Source organism: Phascolarctos cinereus, unplaced genomic scaffold, assembly GCF_003287225.1.
Source record: "Phascolarctos cinereus isolate Bilbo 61053 unplaced genomic scaffold, phaCin_HiC Scaffold_7;HRSCAF=346, whole genome shotgun sequence".
Classification (NCBI taxonomy): Eukaryota; Metazoa; Chordata; class Mammalia; order Diprotodontia; family Phascolarctidae; genus Phascolarctos; species Phascolarctos cinereus.
In genome coordinates, this window is record NW_027556180.1 from 15,002,653 (window position 1) to 15,019,479 (window position 16,827).

Genomic DNA, 16,827 nt, shown 5'->3' on the forward strand with positions numbered 1-16,827 from the left:
TTGGGACTTTTTATGGGTTATTTTTTTGGTTGTTATTGCTGTCGTTTGCTTGCTGATTTCTTTAGTAATTCTTTTCCTTTTCATTTAAGGTGATTTTCCACCTGATGATCTTTTGCCTCTCTTTTCATTATTTTTGCTTATTGTTCTTTTACTCTATATGGTGCATGTGTTGCTATGTTGAGGTGATCAAGGGAGATTAGACTCACAAATGCATCTTGGCAGAATTCCATTCTGCTTTGAAACCTTGGGACTTTCAATGGAATATTCCTTCCTCAGTTTGATTATTTCTGTGCTAGTTGTCAACAAGTTGAATGCTGTGAGAGAAATGATATGTATTCCTCATTTTCCTAGGAAGGCACAGGGTAAGCATGGTAAATATCATCAAATATTTGAAGTATTAACATGAACAGAGATTAAACTTTTCCTCTTTGGACTCAGAAAAAATAATTAGAATCAATGTATAAGGGACAAGGTATCATGCTCCCACAATCTAAGATAACCTTTGACATTTTACATCAGCAAAGAATATGGTAATAGCAAGTTACACTGTTTCAACAAGCTTGCAAAACCTTAAAAGGACAAACCAATGAGAAGGGCCCTAATCTTTTAATAGACCCCAAAGTTCTAGAGGGAAGAACCGGTTTTAACCAGCCTTAAGTAGGACAAAGGGCATGGGCTTCTGGAAAAGTACATGCTTAGTTAGCTGATGTAATATTAACTGACACGCCCCGAATAGAATTAGAGCCTCATTAACTGATCGTGGGAGGGACAAGGGGAAACATGGGATGGGCAGACCAGGAAGATTGTAACCTGGAAAGGAACAGACCAATCTGGGCCTGGAAGGGAGGGGTCGTGGTGTTCTCATAGTATAAAACTTTTTCTTGCTTTCGTATTCAGCTCACTCTTTTCTGGGAGGTGTGCCCAGTTCTTACAAGAACCATAATAAATGATTCTTCACTCACTCTGAGTTTAGTTTTGTTTTTGACTAGGAGGCTTGATTTCTCAGAATCATACAACTGAGGGGCAATTGGCTGCAGCAGCTCGCTAGGGCTTAAGCCTCAACTCTGCTCTGAGGGTCTCTAAGGCCTCATTTCTAATAAATGGGGATTTTTTAAGAGAGATTTAATACAAGGAATAACTTCCTAAGAATTAGAGGTGTCTGAAAGTAGAATAGTTTGCCTCAGGAGAGAAAATTTTTCATTAATGGAGGCCTTCAAAGTAGAGGCTTAATGACTGACTGTTTAGTTATCCAGGCATACTGAAGAGGGGATTTCTTCTTAGTTATGCGTATCACTGGATGATTGCTAAGGAAAGTTCTTTCTAATTCTGAGTTTCTGTAACCTTATGAGCAATGATAAACCTGAGTTATATATTAAGACAATATCTGCTTCTCTGATTGGCTAGGTGATCTCACTCTCTTCCCCAGGCACAATGGAAAGATGTTTGATTCTTTTCAAATAAAAAAGAGGAAGATAAGGAATTTGTGAGTTATCTGCAAACATGGAACAGTTTTAAAAAATCAAGTAAAAAATATCAAAAGCTTGAGCTTTTTAGAAGAGTTGGTACAGAGGAAAAATTATCAGTGGTTAGGTCCTTCCAAAAAGGAATTTTTCAGGAAATCTTATCTTCCTGAAGTGTAAAAATGATGGTAGACTCCAAATACATCAATGAAATCAAGAATCTTGGAGCTTTTGTAAATATAACATCAGGCTTTAACATCATATCCTGAATATCTCCATACCTCACAATCGATAAACATATTTATTCCTAAAAATATACCCCTCCTCAAACTAAAAGGGGAAAAAAAAACTTCTTCATATTGACTTTCCCAGGTATTTTTCTCCACAATCTATGAAAAGTTATTGTGTTCCCTTCCTGCCATCCCCTATAAAAAAAGATTTAAAGAGAAGCCTGCATTTTTGAACACCATGTCCAAATTCTTAAGGATGTAGTTCTTTCTCAAGAGCAGGACATGTTTTTTTGGGGGGAGCAAATCAAGAAAGGTTAATTCTTCATTTTCTCTCACAACCGCTTCCCTCTTTGGGAACCCTGGAATTCCATTTATAGTGTCTGAGAATGTTATGTGTGTGTGTGTGTGTGTGTGAGTAGTAGGAAAAGCAGGCCAAAGGGGTTAGCAAACTCAGGGACAATTGCTTCTAGACTGATTTCAGATATGGCTTTGTTCATGTAATCTAACACTACAGTTTATTTCCAAGGACAAGATGAAACTGCAAGACTACTCCATTTCAGCTGAAAAACAAATGCTTGCCTCATGAAATGCTTATGATTTCTTTTAAAAAAAAAATTCATGTGTGACTAACCTTGGCTGATCGAATGATTTGGACTCCTAGAAAAACAAACAAACAAATCTTTTGGGTATAGCTGGGTAGCGTAATAGATAGAGGTTTTCACTTGAAGTCAGAAAGTCCTAAGTTTAGGGGCAGCTAGTTGGCACAGTAGATAGAGCACTGGCCCTAGAGTCAAGAGGACTTGAGTTCAAATCCAGCCACAGACACATAACATTTATTAGCTGTGCGACCCTGGGCAAGTCACTTAACCCCATTGCCTAGCAAAAAAAAGAAAAGAAAAAAAGAAAGTCCTAAGTTCAAACCTTGCCTCAGATACTTGCCTGCTATGTGACCCAAGGCAAATCTCTTTGCCTCCATCTGCCCCAGTTTCCTCATCTGCAAAATGGAAATAATAACATCTAATTCCTAGGATTGTTATGAAGATAAAATTTTATATACATATTTAGGCAATTGGGGTTAGTGACTTGCCCAGGGTCACACAGCTGGTGTCAAGTGTTTGGTCTGAGACTAGATTTGAACTCAGGTCCTCCTGACTTCAGGGCTGGTACTCTATCCACTGCACCACCTAGCTGCCCCTAAAATGTGATATTTTTAAAAGGATTTTGTCAACCCTAAAGTGCTATATATAAATGCTCACTCATAATTTAATTACAATCTCACAATCAATTCTTTTTAATACATGTTATTAATTACACTTTTAGAGTATGTCATCTTTTTAAACTTAATCTATACAAACATTTAAATTCTAAATGCCTTCTTTGTAGTGGATAAAATTGAAATTTAACTACTTTAAAGTTTAGCTCTGGAATAAGCAATGCATATTTTATGTGGATATCAACAAATCTCTTATGAACAGATCAGTGCCTTTCTGTGTTCTCCCATCTCTTTGGTGTGAGTAGTCCCTTCACCAGTGCAAATAACAACCTTCTGTGATCATTTTCTTCTTGATGGATGGTCTTCATGAGTAGCTTTGGCTGAATAAGTCAACCCCTAGTTACTTCTGAGCTGTTGATCAAGACAAACAATTAGACTTTGAGCGCTATGCACCTGGAAATAGCCACTGAATGGGGTGGTGGTAATGGTGGTGGCCTACAGAGGGACAGGAGTGTGAGCACACGCCCAAACACACACACACACACACACACACACACACACAGAGTTAACCCAGGCTACAGAGCCATAAGCAAGGCTCCTCAACAAGTGTCCCCTTGGTCTAGCCAGGGATCAATGTCTTAAGCGCCCACCATCACTTTGGATCTTAACCCAAGGTTTTGGATAAGTTCTCTCTCTATTTGTGATGTTGATAAAAGTGCTAAATAGCACAGAGCTGGGGCACTTCACTCAACTCCACTGGAGACCTCCTTCCAAGAACAAAGAGTATGGTGCCTGGTACGTTTTTGTTGTTTTTTAGTTGTGTCTGACTCTTTGTGACTGCGTTCGCGGTTTCCTCAGCAAAGACAGTGCAGTAGTTTGTCACTTTCTTCTCCAGCTCCTTTTACAGATAAGGCACTGAGGTAAAGAGGGCAAAATGACTTCGCCATGCTCAGGCAGTTAGTAACCATCTGAGACTGGATTTGAAATCAGGTCAGGCTTGGTGTTGTACCCATTGTTCTACCTAGCTGCCCCTGCCTGGCACATAGCAGGCACTTCACAAATGTTTATTGGATTGGATTGGATCTCATGCCCCTTCTGTGAAAATGAGGAGTTTGGAGTGAGATACAAAGGCTGGTTTGTTCTCCAAGAGCAACTCAACAATACTTTATGCCTGACTAGTATTGTTCGATTTTACAAAGTTGCTTTAAAATTTTTAATCTGGGTTAATTGTTTTCAGCAGGGGGCAGACAACCTCCAACAATGAAAAGCAGCAAGAAAAAACAAAGGTTAACAGAGAAAACAAGAGCAAGGTTCAGGTAATTAGCCATTAAAGAACAATGAAAAATTACCACTAGGAAAGTATATAGGTAAAACTAGAGACATTTAAAATGCAAGCTCTGTTGACAAGAAATGGAAAGTTAAATACTTGGTCCATGCAGTGTGGGAGCACAAAAACAATATGAGAGACTCCTTTATCATCAGGGTGCTTAAAATGCTGAGGAGATACAATGAAAATATGTGAAGTATCCAGATGCCTACATAGGACAGTATGCGGTCAGTGACAAAGGCAAACAGATCTTCCAGAGCTGGAATCTTCCCTTGGACACTTTCTAGTTGTGTGACCCTGGGCAAGGCACCTCACCTCAATCTGCCTCAGTTTTTTCATTTGTAAAATGGGGATAATAATAGCACCTATATCATACAATTGTTATTAAGATCAAATGAAGTAATATTTCTAGAGTGCTTTGCAAACCTTCAAGTGCTATATCAATACCCACTTATATTATTATTTAACATTAACAATAAGAGCTGACATTTAGAGACCTCTTCAAAGCTTCCAGAGAGATTCATATACCTAGTGAGACTCAGTAAGGCAGGTATTATAGGTGTCATTACCCTCATTCACAAATGAGGAAACTGAGGCTTAGAGAGAGGTTGAATGGCTTCCTCCAGGTCACTTAACTAAGAGTAAGAAGTGGCAGGGCAGTTAGGTGCCATAGTGGATACAGCACCCACTCTGGAGTCAGGAGGACTTGAGTTCAAATCTGGCCTCAGATACTTCATATTTACTAGCTGTGTGACCCTGGACAAGTCACTTAACCCTGATAGCATCATCAAAAAAAAAATCAATGAAAAGAAGTGAGATTCTGGTCTTCCTGACCTCAAATCTAGGACTCTATCCACTCTGAGCTATTCTTCTTTTTGAGTTAGTTTCTCCAAATGTGCAAACTCATCATTAGGAGCAAGTAAAGTACTTCTGAAATCTGAATTTACTTTTAAAGTCTAATCATCTCCCATCTTATACCCATTATACCTGGAGTTCTATTCATGACTCTTTCTGGGCTTCTCCATACTGCTGTCCAGGACCATCAACCTCACCTCCCTTCCAAGGGAAACCTGAAGTCTGCCCTTGAATCCCCTAGCCCTGATGATATGTTTTTGCCTCATCTTGCTGGGCCCCAAGCCTCCTCAATACTTCTCCTCGGTCTGGTTAACATGGAGAACAACCTCCCAGCCCACTGTTTCCCAGCACTCCTTTATGGGCTGCCCCATTCCCCCCCCCCATTAGAATGTAAGCCCCTTGAAGGCTTGTGTTTGTGTCCTCTGTCCTTAGCGCACAATCAATTCTTGTTCAGCCTTGTTCTCATTCTCAGACAGGACCAATGACATCACCAACAGAACATCTTGACTTTTGCATCAGTTGGATCTGAGTGAGGCACAGAGTCTTCAGTCTCACTCTCTCCTCTAGCATCATCAGAGTCCAGTGGCAAGACGAAGGTCAAGATGACTAGTGATGGCCCAATCATAGCAACTTCAAAGCTCTTATTGATTGTGGCTCCTAGCTCCTTCTAACAGCTAAGTATGACAGTGATTGGAGCAAAGAACTTGGAAGTCAAAAAGACCTGGATTCAAATTCAGCCTCAGACACTTACCAGCTGTGTGACCCTGCTCAAGTTACTTGACCCTGTTTGCCTCAGGTTCTTCATTTGTAAAATGGGGATAATAATAGCAACTATTTCCCTGGGTGGTTGTGAGCATCAAATGAATTAATGTATGTAATGTATGTATGACCAGGGTCACACAGATTGGAAATACCTGAGGCTGGATTTTTACTCAGGTCTTCCTCACTCCAGGTCCAAAGTTCTATCTGCTTCAGATCTTTGAGATCCCTCACTTTCCTAAATCTTTAAAACCTTCTGTGAGCCTAAGACCACAACCCTGTAGTTGAAAGGAGTTGCCACTAGAGGATAATCTTTTCTTTTGGTATCACATGGGGTCCATTTAATCAACACATATTACATTGCATCCATGTGCAACATACTGAGCAAACAGCAGCAGTTTCGGCTTCTTCATATAAATGGAATATAGAAAAATCACAAAGACATCTACGAAAATTGTTTTATTAATAACAAGAAACATATAATAAGATAATATGATGTGGATCAATTAAAAAATAAACAATAACCTGTGTGTTTCAATGGGCTTCCTATCACTTCCATACATTGTCTTTCAATTATTCTCACACTAAAGCATGTATTGGTGTATTCTCAGGTCAAACACTGGACAACTAACTAGCTTTCATTTTTCCTCTCACATGAAGATCTTCTGGAATCCTATTATCCTGGAACATGCTTCTAGATGTGGCCCTGCTAGGTTTTTTTTGTTTGTTTGTGTTTTGTTTTTTGCAGGTCAAACTTTCCCTTCCAGCTTGTGGTTTGACATGTTAGAGGCAGTGTTCCTTTCCTAAAAAAAAATTGTAAATACTCTGATAAGAAAGAAAATAGGAAAATTGGCAATTCTAGCAATTTTAAATTAATTTATTTTGAATTACCATAGGAGAAAAAATATTATTTTATGGATCCAAATAGCTAATGATGAAGTTCTGGACAAAATATAAGACCAACTTAAACTTCAAATGTACAATGCAAAGAACTTAGTCACATAACTGGATATGGACTGAAGACTGAACTCATAGAAGAAGCATACATTGCCTTTTGTTTGGGCTCAACTTCTCTTGTCCACTCAAAAATACAGACTTCTGAAAAGGACTTCTTTGCCTTCCATTGGCTGGCTAAGACCCCTAGATTGGTCATGATTCCAAGTAGGGTACTTTTTTGACTGATTTTGTACTTTAAAGGAGTCAAGTCTTTCTTCCTTTTGAACAATTTGAAATGTCAATCATCATAAACCTATCACTTAAACTTCACACACTTTTTTTAGATTAACCACTGATTTAAAGCAACCAATTGACTTATGCACTTGGGGGTGTTGTGCTCCATGACCTTGAGCAATATAGTAATTTTTCAAATAAATTTTCAAATAAATGCAGTGAGATTCACAATGAAGGTACTCTTTAATTTGAATTTATATCTTATGACTTACCCTGGGATCTCTTTACAAATGTTATTGGAGGTATTACAATTACATTACATTTTTTGAAAGTGCGACACAGAGAATTAAAATGAGAGAGAGCAAGGGATAACACAGTAACTTTTACAATATTTTGGAAAGGCTTTTTGAAAGAGTGGGAAACGATGCTAAAACTCCTTGAGAGTTTGTGTTCTTATACTTTACTATCATGGCTCCAAGTAGTAAAAACTAGAATAAAGCTTTCTGGAAAAATTTTTCCTTTGAAACTATAAGTAAACATGCACATGTTCAAACCACATGAAATGGTCCCATTTCAATGGCTTTTATAAAACAACATTATTGAAAATTAGAACAGGACGTTTAGTAAATATTTACATAATAGTTTTAGTGAAATAGTTTGAAGAAAACTTGTTTAACATTACTATACATATACATGAATAATATTACATTGTTACAACAATACTGAGAGGACAAATCTTGGCATTGGCGTGATTTAATGTATCTACTTTCTCCACCTGAGCCTCTATGGTCACAATTAACACCGTGAAGGAATTGTTTCTCAGCATACCACTCATGTTTTTTAGGAAGAAAAAAATCCTAAAGGCACCCACTTCTACTGGGACTTATTTTTCTAACAAGTAAGGGCTGGGTTAGTTTGTAGACTCTGTTGCTTTGCAAACAACCATTGGTGTTTTGACATAGTCATTCTTCTTTCACCCGTGAATGTCAACCAGAAAACAATCCTTATGGTTATCATTTGCATGCAGTATTCAAGACAGGTTCATGACAAGCAGAGAAGCCAGTTTTTTTTTTCTGTTAAGTCTCCCACCCAATAAGGACTCAAAGTCTAAAGATAGCTCAGTACAAACTTAGAACCTTTTTGGAATCTTTTTGGAGCCTCTTAAGGAAGAGCTCATTGACTGACACAAATTCCAGCTTAAAGATTAAAGCTATATCATAACAAACAGTGACATGGTTACAAGAGGGAAAAAAGAAGGGGGACTCAGAAGGGAGTTTGCATTTTCTAGAAATTCCAGAAAAAGATTTTCCAGGGCAGGAAAAGTGCATGCTTGTATTTTAGCTTTCCAGACCCAAAATGGATTTCCTATTTTCCAGCAATAATGTATACATGGATAGAGTGTACCTCAGCTTAGAGCGATAGCTAAGCAGGTGGTAGGAATGGACTTGAATCCCTTCTGAATTTAGTCTGATCTCCAAATTCACTCCAGACTTTTATAATATCCCTTCTGTTTCCAGCGTAGTGATTTCTAAAAAGCCTCCTTTCTGTTTTACATAGCTTTAGGGGGAAACCATGTTCGGTTTTGGAACATTGGTTCAGGAACAATCTCATTAGCCCATTCCTATAGGTATTGGGTGATCTGAGGAAGTCATCTAATCCAATCAAATACAATGGGCATTTATTGTCTGCTATGGGCAAGGTGTTGTGGCCAGGGTCATGAAGAGAAAAAAAAATCTCTGACCTGGTCAACTTTCTACTGTGGAACATGTTCTTTGCAGACATACTGGGTGTGAAAGGGGTAGTATAACTTGTACATTTCATCTGTATAGATGAATACAAACATGAAAATTGGATGGAGGAGAGAGCAGTAACAACTAGGGAGGGGGGAAATCAGGGAAAGTGTCTAATGAAAGGTGACACATAAGCAGAGATCCAAGAATTCTAATGGAAAGGGGTGAGGAGGGAGCACTTTCCAAGCAGTCCACAGACTCTCATGATTGGAAGCATCCTCAGGGCCATTTATGGCTGAACAAGAATCACTTTGTTTGAGAGGCAGTGCAGTATAATGGAAAAGACTCCAGAGCAGGAATCAGGGAGAACTGAGTTCAAATCCCACTTCAAATCTTTACCAGCAATGTGACCTTGGCCAAATCATTCTCTCTGTGCCTCAGCTTCCTTATCTGTTAAATGAGTGCTGGACTTGATGGCTTCCAAAGTCCCTTCCACTTATGATCTCTCCATAACTCACCCCAACCGAATAGTCATTAGTTTAAGACCACTAGAAAAGGTCTGGAGTCAGAGCGCCTGTGTTTGAGAACTGACTCTGATACTCTGATTCTGTGGCTCAGTTTTCTCATTCTTAAAACAGAGGGTTTGGAGTCAATGACCTCTGACATACTTTCCAGTTCTAGATCTATGATCATATGGCCTCCAGAGAGATTATTCCCACTAGCCCCTGAGATAGAATACTTATTCCACATTGTGAGAGTTCCAATTATTAATCGGTTTTGCCAGACTTATCAATATTTAATTTATCTCTATGTGGTTTCTGCCTATTGCTCCTACTTGGAAAAGGAACCCCATAAGCACCATGAACGGAATAGATGGTCAGCAATCATCTAAAAACTAAATCTTTTCACCATCACAGAGCTAGGACACCATAGACAACTCATTTGACTCCCTTCTTCTATGAAGAGCTGTTTCCGGGAGATAAGAATTATGCCTGAAGCTGTGTATGAATTATCTGACTTAAACAGAAATCAAAATCATTTAAGAAAAGTCACTGACAGAAGTCAGGAGGAACCGAGCATTTGGTTCTTAGACCCTGGACAGCTCCTTAGCTTCCATTGCCCTCTTCCTCCCTTTTCCTGTAAGCTTTATTTAACAGCTGTATTTCTTCCTGATAGCCATCTCTCTCCAGATGTTGCTTTTGACTGTTTTGCCTGTGTGCCTCCACGGTGTCTGGAATGGATATATTGATGTCGCTGTCAGGATTGTTTGTGGGGATGAAGAGGGAGTAAGAAGCGGTCTCTCCCAAATCACAGGAAACGAACCGATTTTCTTTGCGGGAATAGCGTAGGGAAGGAGATCTGACTTGTGTCGAGGACTGACTGATGTTGCTGATGATGGACACGGTGTCCATGGCTTCCTCGTTGTCACAGATTTCCAACACTTCCAAGTGGATCTTGACGCTGGTGTCTGGGAAAGTGGTGGGCGAATCCTCCGGGTTTGGCTCGTGGCCCACGCTCTTCGATCGATAGACTTCGATTTTCTTGGCTGCCGGGGTAATTTTCTGCCCTTCTGCACTCACCTCATAGGTGGAGAGAGACAAAGTCTTCCCGGTTGGGGCGTGGAGAGACACAGTCCCTTGAAATGCACACAGAGGGATAGCGAGAGCACCCCCAGATCGCTGGAAAGAAACAAAAGGGATCGTTATTAATAGCTAAAGCTCACATAGCACTTCATGGTTTTCAAACAATTTACAAATCTTATCTCATTTGATCCTCACACTGACCCTGTGACCTGGGTGCTATTATTATCCCATTTCACAGATGAAGAAACTGAACCTAAAGTTTATGACTTGCCCAGCATCACATAACTACTAAGTGTCTAAGGCAGGATTTGAACTTAGGTCTTTCTTACTAATTAGAAGCTTATTTCTGGGGTACTCAGACTCACTTTAGAAGTACAAGGTTTTTGTTTTTGTTTTTCCTTTTGGAAAAGAACATGTCTTTATTTTCTAGCTTGGTTTCTGAGGACCATCTGATGACTATTGGAGGCAAATTCTGTCATTTGAGTTCCTAGCACGATTACTCATGGTCCAAAGGTTGTGCTCAGAATCAATCTTTCACTGCAAGGAAAGGGAACAATGCTGTACATTTAGGGACAGGAGCTGCTGTACTGATGAGAGAGTCCACAGATGTTTCCAAGGTTAGCAAAGTTTGGCCCTAAAAGCCAGTGCCCCCAGTAAGGTATTGGAGGAGTTTTCAATTAATACAGCCATTATGGAAAGCAATTTGGAATCATGCCAATAAAGTGGCTAAAATATCTATACCATGATTTAGAGATTTAACTGCTTATTAAATACCCCAAAGAGGTCATGGATAAAAAGAAAGTCCACATATGCATCAAAATATTTATAGTAGCACTTTTTGTAGAATCAAAAACCTAGCAGCAAAGTAAATGCCCATTGATTGGTACATGAATTCAATTAAAATAGTACTGTGCTGTAAGAAATGAATATGATGAACAGAGAAGTGTAGCAAGACTGACATGAGCTGATAAAAAATAAATAGGGCCAAGAAGACTATACATGATGATTACAACAATGTAAATGGGGGGAAACCTTCCACCACACAACAATTGAAAATGAATGTAAATGACAGAGAACATGCTTGGTCCCAAAGAAATGATCCTTTACAGAGGAAAAGTGTCCATGGGTGTGGAACATTGTACCTTCTGTCATATTTTTTTCAGTGTATTGACTAATTTTGCTGATTTTTTCCCTATTTTTCTTTTCCTTTAAAAAATCTTTATTGTATAGATGGGCTCTCCAGGTGAATGGAGGGATAACAATACAGGGGAAAATTTAGGCGATGTGAAAATTAAAGATAAAAAATAAAAATATGTTTTGAAAAAGCCAATACCAGGTCACAAACCGGCTTATTTATGCAAGTTGTCACCTTATTATTCTATTAAAATGCTATACAGGTGAGGGAAATGGGATTTAAGTGTTATTGAAATTCACCTTTTTCCCTCTGCTTAATATGCCCAGGAGGTTTACAGTCACAAAACTCTGACTCAGACATGGCACAAAAGATGCTTGAACTCTATGTTTTAGCATGAGAATCAAATGTCATTAAAGCAGCGCCCTTACCTTTCCACCAAGAAATCACTGCTGTTAAATGGAACCCAAAAATAGAGAACTCCCCCACAGCAGTGGGAAAAAAAACTGACATGAAAGTTTGAGCTTTTTGTATGGTAATTTAAATCACAGGTGTATTTTTCTAGAACTCAATTCACCCCTTAAGCAATGATGAGCCAATCTGTTAAGAGGAAGTATTTTAAAAGGCCTTTGTTTTCCATTGTGTTTATTCATTTAACTGAAGTTTTCTTTTTTATCAGGCTGCTTGCTAGCTTGAATTTTGATCCCAGAAAATCATATTCCTCATATAGAGATGGAAAAATCACTCCTCTGCTCAGAAGTGTTCAGTACCTACCTACTGTCCACTAAATAAAGTCAGACTCCTTATCGCCTGGTATTCAGCGCCTTCTATGAGTGGTGCTACTCTACCTTTTAAAATTTATCTCATAGTCTTTAATCAATGGATCATCCACAAACATTTTTTAAGGGTTTACCAAGTGCAAGGCACTGTGCTTCATCTGGGGGACGTAAAGGCAGAAGCAGAAATGTCTCTGCTTTCAAAAAAGTAACATTCTATTGGGGTAAACTTGTACTTATATTGGTGGTTGTCCTTCATTCTCTAACAGGACCAAAATGACATCACTGTATTGGGGTTAAGGTACAGTGTGCCCAACTGTGGCTGATCAGACCAACAAGAGCTTAGAATGCTCTACCACAGGTCGGGCACATTTGGGGCAGATTCTCTAAATTTGTGCATCTCCCATTTCTTTGGAACTACTTCAATTCTGCTTTGCTCATAGAGCACAGCACTTTCTCTGATGAGGGTATGCCATGCTGAGCAGTCCTGTGCCAGCATCTCTCACATCAGGTAATCAGTTCCAAAGTAGTTAAAAAGACACCTTGAGAGTGTCCTTGTATCACTTCTGACCACCATGTGAGCTCTTGCTCTGTGTGAGTTCTCCATAAAATAGTCTTTTAGGTGTTTGTCATTTGAACGCGGCAAGCCCATTGGAGTTACAATCTCTGCAGTAGAGTTAAATGCTTGCCAGTTTAGTTCAAGAAAGGACCTCACTGTCTGGTACCTTATACGACCAGGTGATCTTCAAAATCTTCTTAAGACAATTCAAATAGAAGTGATTTCCTGGCATAGTGTGGTATACTGCCCAGGTTTCACAGGCATAAAACAATGAAGTCAGCTCAATGGCTCTGTAGAATAATAGGGCAGGCAGGTGGTACAGCAGTGGATAGAGCCATGGGGCTGGAGTCAGGAAGGCCTGAGTTCAAATCTGACCTCAGATACTTACTAGGTGTGACCCTGGGCAAGTCACTTCATCCTGTTTGCCTCAATTTCCTCATCTGCAAAAAGAGCTGGAGAAGGAAATGGCCAACCACTCCAGTATCTTTGCCAAGAAAACCCCAAATGGGGTCACAGGGAGTCAGACGTGACAGAAAATCAACTCAACAAGATGGAAACAAAGTGATTTTGCTGGGAGGGCACTAGCTGCTGGAAGCATCAGGGAAGGCTTCGTATAAGAGGTCGCTTTTGAGCTAAGAGTTAGAGACTAGGGATTCTAAGAGGCCTAGAGTGAATTTTAGGTGTGGGGGACAGAGAGGGTAAAGGCAGAGACAGGAAATAGAGTGCCAGCTCCAGCAGACTGGTCTCCATTCCCATACTGTGTTCTGCGCCTTCCTGACAATCTTTCCTCATGTTGTTCTGTATGCTTGAAGTTGGCTCCCTCTCTCTTTTTGTGTGTTGAATTCCTAGCCATCCTTTGTAACCCCACTCAACTAATCGCAGACAGTTATTAAGCACCTACTATATGTCAGTGATAGTTCTAAGTCCTGGATGGTAATAGCTGACATTTCTATTGCTCTAGGGTTTACAAAATATTTTTACACATCTCATTTTCATCTCATGACAGTTCCATGGATAGGTGTTGTAAACATACTTATCCTTATTTTAAAGATGAGGAAACTGAGGCTAAAGCAGTTAAACAATTTGCCCATGGTCACAAAGTTTGTAAGTCCTGGAGGTGAGGTTCAAACCTGGGCCTCCTTGACTCCAAGTAAAGCAGTCCGTCTGCTGTACCATAACAGTACAAATGCTACCTCTTCCAGGCAGCTTTTTCAGACCTCTCATTTTGATACCTTGGAACTCATCCTTTTCTTTGCATATCGCTAATTCACTTGTCATGTAACATTTTTATTAAAGTTATTTCTATATATAAGCTCCATGAGGGCAGGGACTGTGTGTTATCTAAACTTTGCCTCTCCCTCTGTGCAGCAGCATGGTGCCTCTGTGTACAGCAAAGGTATCTTCAATGCTCCTTCTGAGTTGAACTAAACATTACCATAAGATCACTAGATTTAGAAGGAAAAGATGAAAGGAGTGGACACTTTTTGTCAAACTGGGTTGTCTTCACCTACTAGAATATAAATTCCTTGAGGGCAAGAACTGTCTTTTTACATTTGTATTCCTGTTGCTTAGCATACTACCTGGAACGTAGTAAGTGCTTAATGAATATCTTATTTTGTTAATTAATTTATTCACAGTGAAGGATCCTTTGAGAATCCTTTGGGCACTCTTTCCAGTCTAGGATACAACAACAGTCCATTCTCAGTCATTTCTATTAACAAAAGATTAATTAATAACTTAATTTATTAATAAATATATTAAGAAAAGATGATTTCAACATTGACAAACAATTAAAAACATTTTCATTTAGTTTTAGAATATATGCCTGTATTTAAAAATATGTAAGTAGATATTGATAATATTCTGGGAATTCGCTACAAATAAAGTAATGGTTTCAAACTGTGAAGATTTGATTTTGGAGGTCCTGGGATTGTGCTCCATTATTCTATTCAATCCATTCCTGTTAGATTCCTTCCAGGATCTCACTCCTGCAATGGAAGAGGACATTTGAGTTTGAGGATTTTAACTCTATCTGACCTGAATAAAAAAAAAAGCTGGAATGTCAACAAAGTAAGTTATTAAGATTTGCCAGGCACTGGGGATTGTAGAATATTGGACTGAATTTTGGGCTTGATGTATAGAAGTTCTTAATTCTAGTCCTACTTCCAACATTACTGCTGTATGACTATGGACCAGCTACTTAATCTACCTGTATATCAGCTTCACCATTTCTAAAATGAGGATAATAGCATATTTGCAAAGATTTGTTGTAAGGTTCAAAGGCAGCTAAGAGCACTGGACTGAAGTTAGAAGACTTGAATTCAAATCCTGCCTCAGACATTTAGTTGTGTGAACCTGGTCAAAGTCACTTAACCTCTGTCTCAGTTTCCTCAACTGTAAAATGAGGATAATAATAGCATTTGCCCCTCAGGGTTGTTGTGAGTATCAAATGAAACAATATATGTAAAGCATTTTGTGAATCTTAAAGGACTATGTAAATACTAGCTATTATTAATGTATGTGAAGCCCTTTGCTTCAAAATATTGTAAAATGTCATTCATTATGTATACATACTGGCAACCCCATATTCCAAAGGCCATCTCTGCTGGGATCCACTTACAGATTGTCAGGTTTAAACTGAGAAAAGAATTGGATATCTAGCTTGTAGTCTTGGATGTCTACTTCATTTTTATAATAATTTGATAGCATAAATTGAAAGTAATCCTTAGGTACTTAAATTATGGATGTAGGTGCTGTTACAACAAATGAGGTGAATTCCATCTCAAATAAAGGCACAAAATCTAAATTATAAAACATAACGTTCATAAATCATTCAGAGTCAAAGGTTAAATTTATGAGAGAGATTCGGCTGTTTCAATGAAAACCTTCAAAGACAATAAATCTTGGAGTCAGGAGAACCTGAGTTCAAATCCAGCCTCAGACACTTAACACTCACTAGCTGTGTGACTCTGGGTAAGTCACTTCACCCAAACTGCCTCACAAAAAAAGACAGTAACTAAATGGTATGGTTGAGTAGGTTGGGAAGATGGGGTGGGGAGGGTTTAAAAAAAAAAAAGCTCCAATATGAGAGTAAGGGAAATACACAAAACCAGAAATTATTCTGTCAATGCCAGCATAAAAACCTGGGTATAAATGACATCCTTTTGCAATCCGTCCATTTTCACCTGAGCACTTATAAATAATTTAGAACTAACCAAAGGCTGTAGGTGCCCAAGTTGTCAGCATTTGAAACTCCGCCTTTTCACTGTGTCTTCATTTTTTCTGTAACTAAGACATTAAAATCTCATGAAGATGAAGGGATGGCTATTAAACTCCCTTATTCTCTGGGTGGTACAGTGGATAGTGCACTGGGCTTGAAATCAGGAAAATTCATCTTCATGAGTTCAAATCCAGCCTCAGACACTTACTAGGTGTGTGACCCTGGGAAGTCACTTAACCCTGTTTGCCTCAGTTCCTAATCTGTAAAATGAGCTGGAGAAGGAAATAGCAAACACTAGAGGATCTTTGCTAAGAAAACCCCAAATGAAGTTATGAAGAGTCAGACAAAAATCAACAACAACATTCATTAGATTTTAGTAGCTACAATATAAGATATGGTATGCTTATTCAAATTCAATGGGAATTTTATATTTTGGTACAGTGGAAAATATATTGGATTTGAAGGACCTGGGTTCAAATCCTGGCTACCATGAAGGGAAACAAGTAACCCTTTGTGTCTCAGTATTTTCCTTTTTAACATGATAATAACAACCATTATTATTATAATCATAATGATAACATTAATATCTAGCATTTATATAGCACTTTAAACTTTGCATATAAGATTTCATTTGATCTTCACCACAAACCTGTAGGTAGGTAGGTGCTATTTTTATTCTCATTTTAGAAGTGAAGGAATGGAGGCAAAATTAAGACATTGAATTAGATGATGTCAAAAGTTCCTTCCACTTTTAAACCAATGATCCTATTACCTTATTCCTCAATAAGCATGAAATAATGTCAATTACTATAG

At 38.7% G+C, this 16,827-nt stretch overlaps 1 protein-coding gene across 1 annotated transcript in view; it reads right to left on the reverse strand.

The window, feature by feature from the left end:
* Positions 1-6,820: 6,820 nt before the first annotated feature.
* The window catches only part of GPR149 (G protein-coupled receptor 149), a 91,131-nt gene continuing 81,124 nt past the window's right edge, over positions 6,821-16,827 (reverse strand). Inside the window, 1 exon segment of the mRNA XM_078147223.1 lies at positions 6,821-10,423. Coding sequence (XP_078003349.1) covers positions 9,851-10,423 — 573 coding nt within the window. The 3' untranslated portion in view covers positions 6,821-9,850.